The 20,321-nt window shown below is 34.4% G+C and overlaps 2 protein-coding genes across 3 annotated transcripts; one reads left to right on the forward strand and one right to left on the reverse strand.

Annotated features, from left to right (window-relative positions):
• Nucleotides 1-768: 768 nt before the first annotated feature.
• LOC129901083 (transcriptional activator FHA1-like) lies at nucleotides 769-5,841 on the reverse strand. The gene is made up of 3 exons (XM_055976200.1): nucleotides 5,027-5,841; nucleotides 2,038-2,195; nucleotides 769-1,226 (listed from the first exon to the last, which is right to left on the reverse strand). Exons 1-3 carry the CDS (start codon nucleotides 5,691-5,693, stop codon nucleotides 1,017-1,019), a joined length of 1,035 nt encoding a protein of 344 aa, XP_055832175.1. The 5' UTR covers nucleotides 5,694-5,841; the 3' UTR covers nucleotides 769-1,016.
• A 9,161-nt stretch (nucleotides 5,842-15,002) lies between these two features.
• On the forward strand, nucleotides 15,003-19,913 carry LOC129901395 (uncharacterized). 2 transcript variants are annotated; one of them, XM_055976545.1, is made up of 3 exons: nucleotides 15,429-15,560; nucleotides 16,388-16,584; nucleotides 17,953-19,913. In XM_055976545.1, the coding sequence occupies exons 2-3, from the start codon at nucleotides 16,547-16,549 to the stop codon at nucleotides 19,313-19,315; spliced, it is 1,401 nt and encodes a 466-aa protein (XP_055832520.1). In that variant the 5' UTR covers nucleotides 15,429-15,560; nucleotides 16,388-16,546; the 3' UTR covers nucleotides 19,316-19,913. The 2 variants fall into 2 exon arrangements, with proteins under 2 accessions (XP_055832519.1, XP_055832520.1); XM_055976544.1 differs by lacking the exon at nucleotides 16,388-16,584 and having other exon boundaries at nucleotides 15,003-15,560.
• The last annotated feature ends 408 nt before the right edge of the window (nucleotides 19,914-20,321 follow it).

Here is a 20,321-nt window from a genome sequence, read left to right on the forward strand (position 1 = left end):
TTTTTCTTCCCACCAAAATCAAAATTAATCTCATCATTAACTATCTTTCATCTCATTTGACAAATACTCTGCCGACCTTTTGAGAGTGTGCGATATTGTTGATTGACTAATAGTCAAATCAAACTTTTGTGTTCACCCATGCTTGCAAATCTTTTTGGCTAATAGTTGGATTTTCTTTCTTATGCTCACATATTGCGTTTCTTATTTTATTGGTTAAAGATGATTTTTGTACGTCTTTCAAATAACGAGAAGACATTATACTTGAATTATGATTTTTAAACATCTAGCTTTTTTCTTTTATAGTTAACATAAAATCTCTTCATATTCTATATACATGAATATAATTAGAAATATTAAACTTTACTATATTCGTTTAGCTTTCCTAGATTTAAATAATAAATATGCAAAGACTACACTTTTTAGTTTTCTAGATTTAAACTTTTGAAATTCTTAAATTCAAATATATTTTTTTCTTTTTTATAGCACATACTGCAAAATACTCTCTAAAATAATAAATGATGCATTTATCGATAAACTAATAATCTCGATAAATGAATATTTTTTTCCGATTTCAAGCATACGCATTTATAAAGGTTTCACTGTACGTATTTTAAGCATGTTAGTAATCATTAATCAATAATAATATGTATAAAATACACTCAAACTAGAGAAGTTACATGAACTATTGAGGTAAATCAACCTTGCAAAAAAAAAAAAAAACATTGAAAATTTGTAACTCTCCTTTATCCGGTACTAATAGAAATAGAAGAATCCTTCAATTTCTTTTGCTCGTTTTGAATGTTTCTAGAAATTCTGTAAAATCGTTACGCAGCAATACAGTAATGTTTGGCTTAACTTGTGCACACCTCAACTATTTTATAAGAGTTATCAGCTGCCTCACACCAGCAAAACTAGCAAGTAATTTTGTCCGCCGAGTTCATGCCACATGTTTCACCCCACTGGCTTGAAACTCAACTAAAGCTAAGGTACACAGCTAAGAAATTGTCAACATGTTCTCATGAAAGTAGTGAGACAAGACAGACGAACTCCAAAGTCACTCGTCCCTTGGATCGTGTATTGATGACAAAATGCTCAGGATACTTCCTTAACAGCACCAGCAATCCATACCATGGCTTCATTTTGGCTTCCGGGATGGGATAGTCCTCTGATGTTAGGTACCTCCTTACACGACTATGGTGCCAGGTATCACCATAATGTTCAACCAACTGCAGTTACATAATATGACAATCAGCCAAAAGTCCAATTCTCAAACAAAACACAAGTTTCTGTGCCTACGGCCCAAAAACGGGGAGGGAATTATCCAACTACTACCATGACGATGAAGCAGTAATGGTATCTGATATACTAATGGAAAGATAAATCAGTATTGTTTTGGATCCATTTTAGATGATGAGACAAGACTCTGGAGAACTGTCACTTCAAATGACTCAAAATACTTTCTTCCAGACCCACCACCAGATCCCCTTCCTAAAGTACTGGCCTAGCTTAAAACAAGAAGGAATGCATATAACCACACATTTCGTTTCTTTCCCCCGCTGATGGATGAAAAAGATCTACGTTTTTTTGTTGTTATCAGAAAAAGAAAATCAAGAGAAAGGATAATGAAAGAAATAGCAACTTGAATTTCAAGAGGACGATGAGAAAAGCAACGAGGGTGTATGTATCCTTCCTCCTCCTCCAAGCACACACACAAAACCACTCATACTGCCATTTGACCATTTGGGAGACTCAACAGAGAATGTAAAATCAAAGTTCCACTCTATGCACCAAATTTGTATTTAGGGGCGAAAGAAGATCAGGAGGAGGGAAGCGGCCAGTTATGCCTTAAATAGTGTACTTGACTGACCTTAATTTAACTTCACATTCTAAGAATTCAGGGTAAGAAGAATGGAGGGAGAAAATAAAACATCAATAATTTTTCCAGTTTCATTTGTTTTTGTGAACAAACAGTTTTAGTCTTTGTTTTAAGAATATAAGTTTGGTATTTGTATGACATGTATATAACTTAAAAATTACCTCAGTATGAAGCTTCTCCATTGGCATCCATTCTCCTGGACCACAGAGATCAGAAAGCACATTAGCTACAGATGATACAACATCCTTTTCTTCTAACAGCAGGAGCTGCTGATTGTCAGCATCTCTGTCAGCTCGCAATCTTCCATCTATCTTCTTATCTGCAAGAAGTCATCAGCCAAATAACCTTCATACTCAGATATCAAGTAACAGATTTTCATACTGATAAAAGAAAAATGTTCCAACAGATTTTGAGATACAGATCCTTGATAGTTAAATTTTCCACTATAGTTTGTAAATCATACAAACAAGAATAATGCACTAGAGTTCAAATGTACAAGAATTCAAAGGTGAATTGAAAATTTGCACTCATTTCATGTTATAGATGTATCTACAGCGTTTCTTAAATATCCCTAAAAGTTTTAATACTTCTATTATTTCCCCTAATGACATCATTAGATAGTCCAGGTCCAACCATGTTTAAGATTAATTTACTAATCTGCAGCAAATATCCTTGCAATGGGTGCATGCTTTAACTACCTCAAAATGGCCAATAAGTGGAAATTAATCAACTACACCTCAATCCCAAATTAAAACGGCCAATGAATCTAAGACAACTAATATGTGATCTACTCAAAGACGCTACAATGTTTGTTTTTTTAAATAAGCGGGGTGTCTGGGCCAACTTGGGCAACCTCGAATGCTACAAAGTAACAGGATGCAAAGTTTTTTTAATTGTACAAGGATGCTATACAAAACCCCTGGTCATCCCCTTCTCATGAACCCTTATTAAGGTTTCACAATTTTTATCCTTTCACAAATCAAGTGTAGGTATCAGCCTATTCAAATTTTTTAGCATGTTAATCTATACAAGTGGTTTTGAGCATACAATAGTAACGTCTTCTTCAAAATTGCAATAATTGTAGAAGTATCGAGTTGTTATGCCACACTATGAAAGTGTGGGAGAGCAGTGTAGAGATGAGGATGAGGAAGAATGTGTCTATTGCCGAGAACCAATTCGGATTCATGTCAGGGCGTTCAACTACAGAAGCCAAGGAATCTTAAGCAAAATTAAATGAAGTCATTCCATGAGCAGTGTAGACATTTGACAATAGCTACTGGCATTACAATTGAAGTGAATAGGACAGAAAAGACCCAGATAGTTGTATTGTTGGATGAGTAAGGGTTAATTTAGTTGAAGCATTAGGAGGCATAGTTTTTTGTAGACTCAATATAGTTAGAAAAACTGAGAAAAAGATTCCATGAGGTCTCATGTTCAAATCCCATCAAATCCCATCAGAGACAAAACACTAGGTTGGTTTCTTCTCATCTGTTCTAGTCTTGGTGAATAGAGTTACCAGGTATTTGTTGTTGGTGGGAGGTGGCAAGTATCTCATGGAATTAGTCAAGGTGCAGGCAAGTTGGCCCAAGCACCACAGTTATTAAAAAAAAATCAACTGCAGACAAGAAATCATTGTTGTGTCTCCGAGAAAAAAGAAAAAGAAAAAAAATGATGAACATAAGCCTCAATATATAGCACAATGATGACTTTCACCTGAAAACAAAAAAAACATTTCTAGAGTTTCAAAGAATCCTTCATCAACTAGCGATCCAAATCCCAACTTTGACTTCAGGATAGTTGCAGGGGAAAAGCAAAAAGGTACCTTGAGGAGGTCTATCATGTTTTTTCTGTAATGAATAAATTGGAACCTTGAGGAGGTAGACTCATGTTTTTTGCACTACAAGTAAAGGGACAATATCAATAATATCAAAAGGTACATGGTGGTATTCATTATCCGTAGAAGGGGATTGTGCTTGAACAGACTTCTAACATCTGTAAGACGTGCTAACAGTATGAAGTGGTAAGCAAACTGTATCTGCTAGTACTAGTCATAAATAAATCTAGGATAGCTGCAAATTTTGAGTTCTTAAGATTGCAACTAGAAAGCGAAAGATCACTGAATCTATGGCTTCAGCTTGAGTCACAACGAAAATCCAGATGCTCTATTCAGAGATCTTCAAAACCAAGTTGATAATAATTCCGAAACTAAGATTTCTCCCATGATTGGGATTACATTGTCAGTTCAACTTTCAAAAAAGAGAAATAATACCAAAGCAAAACCAAATACCAGAAGGATTATAAAAAAGAAGGCAAACGGGAAACATTGCATTGCTGTTACATGATCTGCAATGAAGTTTCCACCCATGAAGCTGAAAGACTGTAAGACACAATGGATATGCAAATTCCAGTAGGATCATGCACCAAATAATCCACAGATATAGACAATAGAGGCTACAAAGGTGCTTGTCATATCAGTACGCCACTTTTATGCTTTGGTAATTTCGTGGACGAGTCTACTGAAAATCGAGCAAATTTTATGACTTGTAGATTTCATGGGGCAGCAATTTTGAAATACAAATGCAAGCATAAAACCCTGTCCAAGCCAAAGCTGAAAATCTTTTTGTTATTATCCAGATGCTGTAGCAAGGGTCTACAACAGGAATCTTAATCTACACATATTTTAAGCATCTATTTTCTACACCACTAAGGGAGGTAAGGTCCGTACATCTTACCCTCCACATCCTCCACTTGTGGGACTATAGTGGATATATTGCTGTTGTATTAACAATAGGGTAATTCTACAGATCAGAAGCACCTCTATCCACAAAGTTGTTGAGGGAAACATCAGTATGGAAATGTCAATAACTCCTTACATTAAAAAAAGATGACTTTTTACTATCTAGTAGTAATTCACAAGCATAATAAATCCTTCACAATCCTCAATTAGCATCCCACAAACAGAAGTTAACATGAAGGTTAATTAGACGGAGCTCAATTGAAATAAAAAAATCTGAATATAAAGTACACGCTGTATAAATGCAGTTTTATTCAAAAAGAGAACTAATGCAAGGAAGAACCTCATGGTTAACCAAGATTAAAGTTTTCCTGAACAAATACCATAAAACAGATAAGAGCATAAAACTTACTGACCTAATTGCCCAGAAATCGAAGCTTTCCCACTGGAACCACACGAACCATACCCATAGCCGCCACCCTCAGCTCCTTCACCCCTCCTCATCTTCTTACCTACAGAACCACCATCATCATCATCGTCATCATATTCCTCCTCGTAATAGTCTCTCCCTCTGAACAAGCCCTTTTTCGCTGCCCCACCATAACCCGCACCTACATTCGCAGCCGGAGACGGTGATAAATGCTGGTGGTGGTGGTGGTGGTGGACCACGGCCGCAGGACCCGCCACCGGATAATTCACATTGACGTGTTGTCCCCTAGGCCCACCAAGGATGCTACGAATTGGAAGGAGGAAATAGAACTCCTTATCTCCGATCTGAAGAAGGTCTTGAGAATCTAGCTTGATGGGTGGCGTACCGGGAAGGTGAAGGACACCTTCAACTGAACACCCGTTTTTGCCCAGTACTTCGAGGGCAAAACGGCGTCGTTGGAAGTCGTAGAAGATGCGAGCATGGTGGCGGGAGATGTTCATTCCTCCGCCGAGAGATGATAAGTCGACATCCACCGTTGATTTTTTGGAATTCCGGCCGAGGATTATGGAGTAAGTTTGCATGTAATACTCGAAATCTTCACCTTGAAGCTTCGCGAATCCCGCTTCAACATCGCTACCGCTGCTGCTTCCCATCTCAACGGACTATTAGGTAATTAATAACCTAAGTTCCTTTTTCCGGCGAAGAATCGCCGGCTAGAAAAAAGAGCGCTTTGGAAAGGGAATACACAATTGAGTCTCAATGGAGTATAGCCTGTCAGTAGGGATTTCTTATGACGGAAAACTTAGTCTAAAAAAACAAAAAGAAGCAGATTTTCGTAATTAGCAGATATTTTTATTATTTGAGAAAAACAATTACGAGAAAGTATTTTAAAAGGTATAATAAATAAACATATCATTTAACTTTGTAACAATTGATATTTATAACCTTTTAATTTTGGGTGTACATAAATAAAAATTTAAATTCGTATAAATGGAACAAGCAAACACATGTATCTTACGTGTCAATCGGCTACTTACATGGCATCCTACGTGTCTTATGTCACGTAAGACATCTATATCTACTTGTTCAATATGTAGACCCAAATTGGAAGTTATAGATATCATCTACGACTAAGTTAAAGGACAGCGTTTATTTATTAAGTCACTTTAAAATTATGTTTGAGCTATCAAACAAGTACGCATGTATGGTTAAAAAAAATTGATGGTTAAAAACACATCAGATGTATCACGTTTTAAAAATATTTATACTTGAACTATCGGGTGTTTGTATTTCCTACATAAATTATCATCAACTATTTATAAAATAAATACACCTCGAATCTGATTAGATAAAGTGTTTGAATACAATCGTCAAAATGCACTTGACTATTTAATTTGTCCATTTAATGTCATTCACACAACAATTGCCACATTAATTTCAAAATATGTTTTAATAAATAATTGGTGATGATTCGGGTAATCATCGGGTAAGAAACACAAATAGTTTATGTAAAAAATTCGCAACAATAAAGATACTTTGATTTTTTTCAATGATAATAATTTTTTTTTTAATTATTAGCATGAAGTGCCACCTCACACTGTTTTTAAACAAAGAAAATAGTACATGCACCATCATATGCAAGTCGATATGTGTTTTAATAAATAATTGGTGATAATTCATGTAGAAAAAGTGACATATAATAGTTCATTTAGAAAACTTACATAAACGTGACAATTCAGATGTGTTTTTCTGTCTAATTCTCCTTGAAAAAATAAAAAAATAAAAAGATTTATATTAATTTTACCTTCAGTATATTTTTACATTGTAATAAGGCGTGTTTATCAATTATGTACAATTTTATAATATAGAGATTGTTCCCTATAGATTTTCGATACAAGTAAACATTACAAAACAAATTTTGAAAGAAAATACAATAAGAATCACAATATAAGGATAAGATAAGAAAAGAGTAATAGTTAATATTGAGAAGAACAACTAGACGAACATTCAACTACCTAATAGTCTTCTACTTTAATATTTCATATTCTTGTATTTAGGGTGACGTCCTCGGGTAAGTTGCATATGAATCGTGTATTTTGTAATAATTCTCTAGCCTATTTTATCTCTCCCCAAATCCACCATAGCTAACACTTCACATTTTTTCACTGAAGTATTCGTGTATTTTTTCTTTACATGTCTAAATTATTTCAGTTAAGTTTTGCTCATTTTATCTACCACAAATGTCACTCTCTTTTTACTCTAAATATCTTCATTCCTAATGATATCTCATCTAATATGATCCATATCCATCAATATTTTCATTTGTTTCATTTTTATATCTTGAACATGGGAACTTTTGTTTCACCCATAAAGTATTTTAAAATTATGTATGAGCTATCAAATATATATATATTATTTTATATTTTTACTTTAAAGATATTTTTATATCATAATTTTGACTTTATTTGATATTATATGAATTTAAACGTTATGAATATAATATATTTTCTTGACGTGAAATTGACGTAGTTTCCTTCCACTTTGATCCTAGAAAAGTAATACACACATCTATTACATTGAGTTTTATATTCCTTTGGACACAATTAAGTTATTTGATTAACCTTCAATATTTAGAAAACATCAAATATCAGAGTCATCCAAAATATTTTTTTGAAACTTGTCATGCAAAAACAATATGTATTTTCAATTAATTTTCCAACAACTCTGTCGTAAATAAAATTTCATTATGCTATAAAAGAAAAAAAGAAATAAAAAAGAGTTTCGGGTCGGATCAGATCCATATCAAAAGAAGGCACATTTCTGAAAGCCCAGGCCCATTTACTTCACATGTATAGACTGAAATTTCCTTGCGAAGGAACATAGCTGCTGAAGCTTGAAAGTTCGAGAGTTCAGACTAGGGTTTTAGCAAGATGATCATTCCAGTGCGTTGCTTCACCTGCGGGAAGGTAATTTTTTGTTATTAAGCCTTTTTAATTCTTCATTATTTCAGAAAAAAACGAAAGCAGCTGATTTTTACTTAATTGTTTTCGAGTGATTAATTCTGTGGAACTGATCTTGTGCATAAATTGATTTGTATATTTAGGTTATTGGCAACAAATGGGATGAATATCTTGATCTTCTTCAAGCTGATTACTCGGAGGGGTGAGAATCGTTATAGACATTGACTCATTTAAAACCTCCCCAAAAAAGAACAGAAAGAACTGCTACTTTTTTGTTGTGTTTGCCACTAGTTGTTTCAGTTGTTTTCTTAATTGGAATCCTATTATGGAACAATTAATTATGAAAGATAGTAACTTTTTGATAACCCAGCTGAAATTAGGCACCTACTGCCTCTCATTTCTAGTGAATTCACTAGAGAGTTAGTAATTTGACCATTTTTTTTACGTTGTTTTGTGAAAATATCTGGGTCTGAAACATAGAATGTGAAGCTTAAAGTAGGTGGAGTTAAACAAAACCACGCAGCAATTGTTTGCTTCAGAAAGAAACTGGCAGAACCCTGTGAAATTCTGTGATTTTCAGTGATATTTGAATAGATCTATTGATATGTATTAACTTATTGTGAAGGGATGCACTTGATGCTCTGAATTTGGTTCGATATTGCTGTCGAAGAATGCTGATGACACATGTTGACCTCATTGAGAAGCTTCTCAACTACAACAGTAACTTCCTCCTCTCTCCTTGCCTATATAAATTATGAACAAGTATTGTTTTTTTTTTCCGGATGAAATAGGTAAATGTTATGAACAAGTATTATTAATGTAGTATACTCCAAAAACTTGTAGAAGTTAATCAATTGAAGACTTTTGGTCCACACGTAGGCAGCGACTTCGTAAGTCTTTTCGTTCGATATTTGTGTATGATATTTGTACCTAGTCTATTTTACATTTGACAGGGCTAAATATATTTTAGTTAATATATCCTTGCCATTCTTGTGAGAAGAATTGGGGGGTTGCAATTGAATGCATTAGAATTGGTTAAGGATATCACCCTGCTCTTTTATCTTTTGCATTAAGGTGAAAGATTTCACTGATGACGTAAATCTTCAAGTGAACATGAAGAGTTCATTTCAAAAAAATAAAAATAGATCCTCATGTGAACTTGAAGAGTTACACTCACATTCAATTGCTGAATATTCTGATACCACAAGTGGTGAGTAAACTACTTGTTTGTGTTTTCCTCTCTTAATCGTGTATTCAGCAGATAGAACCTCCTCTCAGAAAAACTAGTAGCCCTTTGACGGATTGACAGTGAACCTGTATCATGCTGCTTGAATGTCTACTTAGAGTTCTTGTGCTAGTGTAGCTCCAGTGAAGGAGACACCACCTCACCACTCCCCTTCATCTTATCATTGAAAGCATCAAGCCGATCACCATGACAGTGGCCCTTGTGCTTCCATTAGATGTCAGTTGATCTATCTATTGCAATATTAGCACATAGCATTTCATATGAACATATCCCCTTGACTGGACCCTTGGAAATTGTTCTACCCCTATTCTCTTAGTCAAGCAATCAATCTCACTTCATTGAAGGGGGTGATTATCATGCTACTTAAGACCAAGCCATTATAGAAATGATAGTCCACATGGTTTAGCTGCTGAACTCATCTAAAGAACAACTAGAAAAACTGTCTTGAGTCATTCCGCGGAGAGATTTGACTTGGGGAAACCAGGTAAAACTATTAATTACTAGTATTTTTATCTTTAATGTTTCCACTATAGTTGATGACGAACTTGACTTGTTTAAGTACTACGAGATCTTTTTTCCTTCTTAGGAACTTCTGTTCACCTTAAACTAAATCTAGCTGCTAAAATTTATTATTTCCATCTTCTATGGTGCTGTATTTGGTTCTCACTTCTCAATACGTGCTGTTAAGAGAAGTTGGCTTTGATACTAACATAGTCATCTTTTGCCTCTTCTTTTTCCCTTTTCTTTGGCAGCACTGGAGAAATCCGAGGGCAGTTGAAGCAATTTCCTGAAGTAATGAGCTACAAATTGCTCCCATATAAAGGGAGCCTTTTGAATCGTGCAACCAGTAAACAGTGTGATACTGCAAACTACTCTTGATTTTTGTTGGTTCTGAATCTTCTGGCCTATTTAACAATGTATTTGCTGGTGTAGTGACACTCAAAAGTTAAAAGTTGGACCTTCTACAAACTTCCTCTTACATTTTAGTGCAGTACGTACCATTTACAGTTTAGCATTTCACTCATAGTAGTACTACATTAAAACAGCGAAGGAAGGTAAGAATAAAGAACAAGGGTGTTTTCATTGCCCAAGTATCTCGTACTTACATTGTTTCAGCCATCTTTGCCTTGTTCTACAAAGATTTGTGGCAATCTTTACTCGTGGTTATTCAAATATCATTTCGATGTGGAGAGTCAGATAGCTTATATTTATGTATATATAGTTACTATATATGTATATATCAAATCGTATTTCATTTCAACATTTACATTAAAAAATTGTAAACTTTACCTAAATCACATACTGAAAAGGCTCAATTACGATGTATCCCTAATTTTTATGAAATTACGCGATTTCCCCTTTTTAAAAAAATTTCTGATACATTACTTGTTGTGCTGATACATCAGTTTTTGGGTGTAAAACAATTAATGTTGTTGGGTTATTTATAGGTAGTAACGTAATTCAAGCTATGATTGATTGTTTCAATCAATTACCATGCTAATTAAGGCAAAGAATTCTTAAAAAAAAAGAAACAGATCTGACTATGAAAGAAAACTCAAAAACAAAGCATAAGTTCTAACAAAAAAGGGTGTGTTTGGTGCTTGGAACTGCAAAAATAGGGAAATAGCAACTTATACAAAACATACTTTGGGTAGGAAATTCGAAGATATCCTAATATCAAACACAATGAAGTGTTCGAGAATGAAGGTACACTCCTGTTATTTTTTTTAAGTAGTTATCTACTTGATACATAGTTGCTTGATACATAGCTATAGGATACATCAGTTCTGTATTTCATGTTATCAGTATTACCTGATATATCAGTTCTGATACATCATTCCTGTATTTGATACATCATTGTTGATACATATCTGTGATAATTATTTACTGCAGGTTGTTGCTTAATCAGAATATCTTTATTCTGTTTATAAGTCACGTATAAGATACATTGTGTGTCTTGAAAGAAAAACATGCAATTGTGGCAGGTTTCAACTAGACGAGATACCATGTCCACACGCAATTGCAGTGTTGAAGAGCAAGAACATTGCAGGCATGCACCCATACTATTCTGATTGCTACAAACCAGAGGCGTTGGCAAATACTTATGAATTTCCAATAGTTCCAATGCCAGATAAGAAAGATTGGTCTGTTCTAAAAGAAATTTTGAAAGAATTCGTCTTGCCACCAAAATACAAAAGGATGCAGGAAGACCAAAGAAAGAAAGAAAAAAGTACTCTAGTGAGAAGATAAGAACGAGCACAAATTCTTGTAGTCGTTGTGGCCATGAAGGCCACATCAGAAAGAGTTGTAATTTCATTCCCAAAGAGAAATGATATTTTGTTATGTCAGGATACATTCTATTTGGATCATGTACTTACATCTACATATTTTTTTTTACATTATGGGTTGTTTTTGATACATATATCAATTAACCAAAATAGTAATTGAATATCAATAATTGATACATGGATAGTTGGTAATTATATTCATTGTAAGTTACTTGATATTGATAGTAATTTCGAATCTGATATATAAGAATAACAGATACATAAACATTCGACGTATTAAGGTTGATACTTTAAAGATTGTTGTATTAGTTTTCAAGTGGATTGTGATTGATATATAACATGTTGTATTGATATAGATTGTAGATGTATCAAGAGCTGTAATGATTGAAGCATGAGATTCTGATACATAAATGTAGATGTATCAGAATCATTAAATATCAATCAATTACAATCTGATACATAAACAATATGTATCAGAAGCTGTAAAGATTGATGCATGAGATTTTAAACATAAACGTAGATGTATCAGAATTATTAAATCTTGATACATTACAATCTGATACATAAATAATATGTATCAGAAGCTGTAAAGATTGATGCATGTGATTCTGATACATAAATGTAGATGTATCAGAATCATTAAATATTGATACATTACAATCTGATACATAAACAATATATATCAGAAGCTGTAAAAGATTGATGCATATGATTCTGATACATAAATGTAGATGTATCATAATCATTAAATATTGATACATTACAATTTGATACATGAAGTAGATGTATCAAAAGCATTCAAGTTTGATAAATCAAAATATGATACATAAATATTAGAAAAACTTAAAAGTCTGCTAAATTATTGAATAACCCGAAAAAATATTTACTATTGGTGCAAAAATATAATTGTACATTCTACTACTGTAAAATTAAAAAAAAAACTACTCGACGTCCATCGGTTCTCCTTGACCAGGAGGTATGCAATTCCTCTTTGTTTTTTTGCTCGACCTCGAGAAGTAAGAGGCATTTGATGATTTGCCCTTGAAAATTGCACTGTGGCATATCTAAATAGTGACCAAATATGATTTGTCGAAATAATTGTATAGCTTCATCACCTATTGATGATTTAAAATCATCAATAAAATTAGCCGTATATGCAGTGCCGAATCTTAGGAAGTGTGAGGAGATCTTCTTGATGACGTATTTCATTCCCTGCATTGACATGGAAACTGATTAAATACAACTTAATTTTAGTATTTAAATATGATGTATCAGAAGCATTATATCTTGATACATGAGATTCTGATACATAAACAAGATGTATCATGAGCATTAATGTTTGATAAATGAGAATCCGATACAAAAAAAATGATGTATCAAAAAAAAGATAAGAATCTGATACATAAAGTAGATGTATCAGGAATCAGTAAAATTTTTAAAAAATGACATTTAAAAAAATTATATAAACAGGATATATCAGATTCTCATGTAAGCTTGATACATGAGAATCTGATACATAAATAATATGTATCAGAAGCAATAAATCCTAATATGTGAGCATTTGATACATAAACACAATGTATCAGAAAATAGATAAGAATCTGATACATAAAGTATATGTATCGGGAATCAGTAAAACTTTAAAAAAATGACATTTAGAAAAAAATATCAACAGGATGTATCAGATTCTAATGTTAGCTTGATACATACGAATCTGATACATAAAATTATATGTATCAGGAGCAGTAAATCTTCATAAAAAATCACATTAAAAAAACTTATAGAAACTCATACCTTTGGGAGATTAGGGTGTGTTGAAACCCCTTCAATCTTCTTGTCGGCTTCTTTGGGTGATTGTTGAACTTGAGATTTCGATTTCAATTTCTCACGGAGTTTATCCATCACTGATAGATCGTTACGATGTTTGGATCTAACCTCGTCCGGTGAAACAAGATTTTCTTAATTTTTATTCAACTGAGTGAGACCAACACTAAAAGATGGAGCGGATTTCATGTGTATCAGTGAACAATGTGAGTAAAAAAAATTACAGAAGAAAATAGAGGAAATCAAAGAAGGTGAGAATGAAGTGAGATACCATTAAAGGAAAAACTTGAATATACCTTCCTTAGATGCTTGAAATTGAGTAATAGATGGACTGAAATTGGAAAAAAAGAAACTGCCATCGAGGAGGCTGAAGAATAGGAGTGAATTTAGGTAACTGATATAAGGTAAAAGTGATGTATCAGTGAAAGAGTGAGAAAGTTAAAAAAATAAGAATTTTTGATATTTTTCCAACTAGTTAAGAGTATTAGTAAATATGGTAATATAACATGTGTAAATGGATAATTTTCCCTAAAAAAATCAGGTAGTTGGTGCACTCTTTCTGAATCAAATTGAGTGATTATAGTTGTTTTGGAAGGAATAAACAAAATAAAGAGTAACCAACAAGATAGTGGTGGGATGTATGGGATTTCTTTGTTCTAGTCAAAGTGTTTTGTGCTCAAGCTTATTGTAGGGGGGAAAATCAATTATGGAGCGTTTTTTTTTTTAATAGTGTGTCTAATATGACGTGAATTAATCGAGATACTAATACAGAAAACAAAAAAAGCAAATAAAGAGAGAGAAAGGAAAATTGCTTCAAGCCATGCATGTGAGAGAAGGTGGTTTAGGCAACCATCAGTGTGGGAATTGAGCTGTTGGAATCAATCAATTTAATGAATCATTGATCGATAGGACTCAGACAGGTGATTATTAATGGTTAGTCATCATCACATACCAAAAAGGTTGGCCATTATATACCAAACAAAAAAAAAAGTTGAAAGGGAATTAGAGAGCAATCTCATAACTTTTGGATAATAGAGGAAAGTTACCTTAGTTGTCAATACGATTTAATGAAAGATTAGTTTAGTGAAATGTGTCGACTTTTTTAAGGGTGTGCTAGATCAACAGAAGTCAAGTAATATAAAACGGAGGGAGTACATTCTTCCTATTTCGCCCTTAATAATAAATGTTCTTGAAATAATAAATATCGACTAATTAATATAGCAAATTTAAATGAAAAACATATAGACATATTTCAATATTGTGATTGCTTAAATTATCTATTTTTTATTTATTGTAGAGAGATAATAGAGAGATTATTTATTGAAAAAAGATTAATATTTTAAATAATTAAAGATAATAAATAAGGGATAATAAAAAATGTGACAAAAAAAAGAGGAAGAAACAAACGTGACAACGTTAATGCACCAACATTATAATCTGGAAAAAAGGGAGAAAAATAACATTGTTATGTTACCAAAACTTGTCTTTCATTTGCTTAAACTAATTCAATCTTTTTGCTTATGTTAATCTTTTCCATGTTGCTAATACTATCTTTTCTTATTCTTATGGTAGTAATAATTTTGAGCAAAAAATTAATTTAAAAAATATAAATTAGACTTTACTATGTCTGCACGATGCAGTTTCCTGTCTCCTGCTCATCCCTGTGCTTTCTCTCTCTCTCTCTCTCTCTAACAGTGGATTTCATATTTTTATTATATTTCTGATTTGAAAAATTCCATTTTTTAAGCATATTTTGAGTTACTTGTCTCCCATTTCTCTGCAATACGTTATCATATTCAATGATAGTTGCCACACCCCTCATAGACTGGTCTGAAGCTACCTGGCAGATGTCACAAACTGGCATTTTGAGCTAAAAATGCAACTTCATCTTCAATTCTGGATCTAAAGTTACACTCTTTCTGGATTTTAAAGACACCCCATTTGAATTAAAGCTATAACAATGGTGGGTTTGGTTGATTCTTGGTGTTTCTGTAATGGGGGTGGCAAGTCTGAGAAAATGAAAGCTACCATTTTTTCAGGCAAAGGTTCTGCCATGGCTCATATAGCTTCGAGTGGCACTGGTTTCTTGATCCACCGGAATTTGCTGCTCACTACCCATGTAATTCTTCCTTCTGTGGCGGCTGCTGAAGCTGCTGAGATCCGTCTCCAAAACGGTGTCGTTGCTTACCTTTTTCCACATAGGTCAGCTTTTCCTCTTATTGACTTTTATCTTTGTAATGTATTCAGTTTTTGCTTTATTGAGTGGAAATTGATACATATGATTCATATGGTTGACTCCAACTAATTTGGGATTGGGTTGTATTTGTTGCTGCTGTTTTATTGTAATGTCCTCGTTGTTCAGACTCCAAAGGGTGAAAAAACTTTCCTCTATTATACGAGTTGATTACTCAGATAGTCACTCGATAAAGTCATTTTCTTTGTTGATGAAAAGTTGGAATAAAAAAAAAAGGTGACTTTCTGAAATATTAACTGTATTTGTTGAGTGACTATATTAGAAATCAACCCTCTGTTATGCTTGTCTTATTCTATTGAACACCTTATTGAATTGGGATTTGTTCTATTTTTGTTGAAATGTTTACTCTTTGTAAGTATGCATCAAATCATTGGCCTTCCATCATCTACATTATATAGGAATCTGTCAAAATCATATTCTCCATCGACAGACCTTCTCTTTATATGGCATTGACACCATTTCAACCTCCAATAGTTATAGTCTTTTGAAGCTATTCATAATATTTATATGGCTAAGGAAAGAGTAGTCAAAACAGTTCTTTCTCAAACCACCATTTCCCATGCACCATCCCGATCTACCAGACTACCACCATCAGTGTGTGTTGTGACATTACTGAATAGATTGGAGTAGTCCTGCCAAAGAAGCTTGAAAGGTGTATGCTAGGCTTCAGCTGGCAATATTCTTGTTAATGAATTTTGTTATGTCATTCACGAGATTGATTTTAGTGAAGTGGATGGTGGTGTTAGGACAATCCTCAAACTAACCTTTCCACCAGGCACTCTGCTGTTCACCTCTTGCATGGAAAATGATTGTTGATGATTAGAAGCACATCAAACTAGGTGGGCTTGTTTATCTTGGATCACTCTGTATCGGATGCGGCTTGAAGTCATACAAAAGGATAGAGCTACATGCATCACCATATGCACACTTGAGTATGAGGTCAAGGAAGCAGCAGCTGCTAATGTTTCATTTGTTAGTATCCAATCATTTGTGGCTATAATGCAAGTTGTTCCCATGCGAAGACTGCACTGTTCGGCTTGATGCTTATGTCTATTAAGATTGTGTAGAGTGTTTATTACTTGAATTGCTTAAAAACCACATTACTTGCAGAAGCCGGAAGCTTTTATGTACTTTGTACATATTGAATTGAGTTATAGGGTTTCCCTCCCAGAAAGGGAAAAAGAGTAACTCAGACAACCTCATAAACACTCCCAAGTTAAAGAAGGGAATACTAGGATGATAGGGTAGTAATACTTTGTCTGTTTCCCTGTAAAACAAAACATGCAAGAGTTTCATGAAGGGCTAGTCTGATTGCCTGCCTTGTCAAGTGAGTACTAGTGCTTCTGAAAATTGTTTTCCTTGATCCTTTATTCCCATGTAGCAAATTTTGCAGTTAATGTATATGTTTGAAAGTTATTTAAGAATTCAATCACATAGCAATGGTTCATATTGGAGTTATTAATAGTTTACCAAGTGGTTGAAGCAATCTTAAGCATGATTACTGTGCATGGATATCACACTTGACCTTCCGTACAAAAGTAGAGATATGTGGCATATCAATTCCCACATTTGCCTGATTAGATGTATATAACAAGAGAGTAGAACGTCAGATAAGATGCAATGAGGATTAGATCTTCTAAGCTCCCCACTACAAGTTTGATGTTTTGCAGAAGATGGACTTTGGAGCTATAAAGAAATCCATCTCTAGTAGCCAATGGCATTTGTAGCTTTAGATAGTGCATAGTAAATTAAAATGCATGCATGTTGATGTATATACAAGTCATTTTCTTCTTGTGATGGTTCTCAGCAGCTCATTGTGAACTGACTTTAATTGTAATCAGGTTTGAATTTCTTTGACGGGCTACAGCAAAGGTTGCCAATAAATACTTGTAGGTTATAAAAAATGCAACATTGATCCGTAAAATGTCATTTAGCTGACAACTTTCTGATAATGAGAAAAAAAGAATAGAACTTCTCATGTAGTCATGTTAGCATGCCTAGTATGAATGCTTTATTACTTGCTGATAGCTTTTGGATTATGAAGCTGAAGTTCGATGTCAGCTTGTGTTGATCAAGTGTTCTCCTCATTTCTTCTCTATTTTTTTGGTTGGCCGGGGGGGGGGGGGATTCTAGAAGTTGACTGCTATTAGGCACTAGATTCCCTCATCTTTGTCAGATTGGATGCTTAACTTTGTTTTGCTTTCTGAATAGCGAATGCTTGTGAATGTTATGCATAATACATGTGTATATTTGTCTACCTGGTCAAGCAAATTTTTTTTTTCTTTTTTCCGGCCATCTCATTTTTATGTTTAGCACATGATAATTTACTTCACATTACAGGTTCTTTATTACTAGCTCTGTACTAGATCTGACTATTGTGGGCCTTGACGTCATGGATGGAGACACAAATGCACATGTTCAGCAACCTCACTACCTGAAAACTTGTTCTAAACTTAATCTCGAGCTGGGTAATGTCGTTTACCTGTTAGGTTACAGCGAGAAAAAGGACTTGACAGTTGGCGAAGGAAAAGTGGTAATAGCCACTGACAACCTTATAAAGCTCTCAACTGATGGAATAACTTGGAGGCCGGGTTCCGCTGGTTTTGATGTTCATGGCAATCTAGCCTTCATGGTGTGTGATCCGATGAAACTAGCAACATCTAACTCAAAATCCTCATCAACTTCGCCATCCCCATTATCAGCATGGAAAGACTGTCCTATGCAATTTGGCATACCCATCCCTATCATATGCGACTGGTTGAACCAGCACTGGGAAGGAAGCCTTGATGACCTTAACAAACCAAAGTTACCACTGATTCGGCTGATGTCTACTGGTCAAAGAAGTGAGCATTCTTGTGCATCCTTCACAATGCGGCGTGTTTTTAGGTCAACTGAAGCTGAAAATGATGGCACACCATCATCTTCGAACAGATTGCCGCGACCTAGAGAAGATCCTGGACCAAGCTGTTCTGCTATTGCCACTAATTTGGAAGAGGAAGCAGTAATTACTCATGTCCAGGGAATTCCAACTCCTGAAATTTTTGAGTCGCGTAGGTTAACTTCAACACCAGTTGGGATGAATGGGACTACTCAAATCCAGCTTTTGGATATTAACTTCCCACCAAGGATTATCATCAAAGCTGCTGGATCACCACAGCATGTCAGAAAAACACTATCCAACTCTGATGATGATTGTATCGATAAAGCGAGAGAAGAAAATTCTAGTGACATTGGCCAGCCAAGCCCTGTGCCAGACGCTGAGGTTGCATCTACCAGATCTGTTAATGGGGCCCAGAGTGAGGTTGAATCAAGTTGCTGTCTCATAGAGGTATTGGAAGCTCAAAATGAATACAGCAGTGATGGAGAGACGACAATGTACTCCGCAGAAACTGCTGAAAGCAGAAACTATCCAAGTCCTAAAGGGGGGAGGTTTCAGCAAGTAGGAAGAAGCCAAAGTTGTGTTAACTACAATAGATGGGGGCCGGTTTCAAAAAATTCAGCAGCTCGTAGGGCAAATCAACAACAGAAGAGGAACATTATGCAAGGAAGAAAGGTCTACTCCCAAGGGACAGCTTCTCAAAGGAGTAATGACTATTACAGTCCGACAGTATCTTCAATCATGAAGAAACGTAACAACTTGGAGCCGCAGATCAGACCACCACGTCTAAGTGCAGGAAATTCGTCACCAAGATGGATGTTCTGATTGACAAATTCTGAAAAACTCATTCTTTATATTACACTCTCCTTTAAGCTGGAGAAAACTTAAGCAAAGACAGCTTACTGATTTTCGATAGCAGGTGGTACAGGTTATTGGTCTTCCACTGGAACTTCAACGACATTCTGTGGATTTTATGTTGGAGAAAAGATTCCTGCGGCATCTTTAACAGTCCCAACATTTTCACCAGGTAAGGATTGGCTAGTAACTGCTACCTATCATTCTGTTTACGGACAAAGCAAAATAGATGAATGCAACATAAAATTCAAGTGTGAAGGGAAGTGAAACCAAAGCAAATGTTCGATACTGTGTTCTCTGAGGTAAATAATACTCCGGAAAAGTGACTTGCTTTTTCTGAAAATTAAATTGACAACCTTATCTGATGCAATTCTTTATAATGTATATTTACCTTTCACTCTATGCAAACCAATAAAAATGGCTTCACTTCCATTTACATGTCTTAGTAAGCTTGATTAGTATGGAATCAGAATCAGAAATAGTGTATTTTTTCCTTTTTGAAAGGTTAGTATGCCAGAAATACTTGACCAATGTCATCGATACAAAAGAAGTGTTCCCTTCGTTTTAATTTGTTTGTCTTACTTTGCATTTTAATCTGTTTAAAAAAGAATGTCTCTTTTCTTGTTTTGGCAACTCTTTAATTTCAATTTTTCACCTGACATGTTTAAGGTCACAAGATCAAATGACATTTTGGTACATTCTACGACATTTTTAGTTTAAGACCACAAACTTCAAAAGTCTTCTTGACTTTTTTGAATTCTGTGTCAAGTTAAAACAAGACAAATAAATTAAAACAAAGAGAGTACTATAGTGAGGGCCAATTTTAATCCCAGAAGCTAGTCTAGTAGAAACTGACATCATCAGAGTATAATCCCTCGAAGGAATTTACAACATGTTGTTGTGATATCTCATTTGTTCTGTCAAAAACCAAGAAAACAGATAAAATCACTGGAACTTCCAAACATGAAAAAGGGAA

This window comes from Solanum dulcamara, chromosome 8, assembly GCF_947179165.1.
Source record: "Solanum dulcamara chromosome 8, daSolDulc1.2, whole genome shotgun sequence".
Taxonomy (NCBI): Eukaryota; Viridiplantae; Streptophyta; class Magnoliopsida; order Solanales; family Solanaceae; genus Solanum; species Solanum dulcamara.

Bases quoted from the DNA above. Each gene is read 5' to 3' on its own strand.
- LOC129901083 (XM_055976200.1), bottom strand. From the start codon at position 5,693: ATGGGAAGCAGCAGCGGTAGCGATGTTGAAGCGGGATTCGCGAAGCTT. The intron at 2,196-5,026 runs GTCAGTAAGTTT...GACTTCTTGCAG, and splicing joins TTCGATTTCTGGGCAATTAG to ATAAGAAGATAGATGGAAGA. The intron at 1,227-2,037 runs GTAATTTTTAAG...ATGTAACTGCAG, and splicing joins TGGAGAAGCTTCATACTGAG to TTGGTTGAACATTATGGTGA.
- LOC129901395 (XM_055976544.1), top strand. From the start codon at position 15,319: ATGGTGGGTTTGGTTGATTCTTGGTGTTTCTGTAATGGGGGTGGCAAG. The intron at 15,561-17,952 runs GTCAGCTTTTCC...TTCACATTACAG, and splicing joins GCTTACCTTTTTCCACATAG to GTTCTTTATTACTAGCTCTG.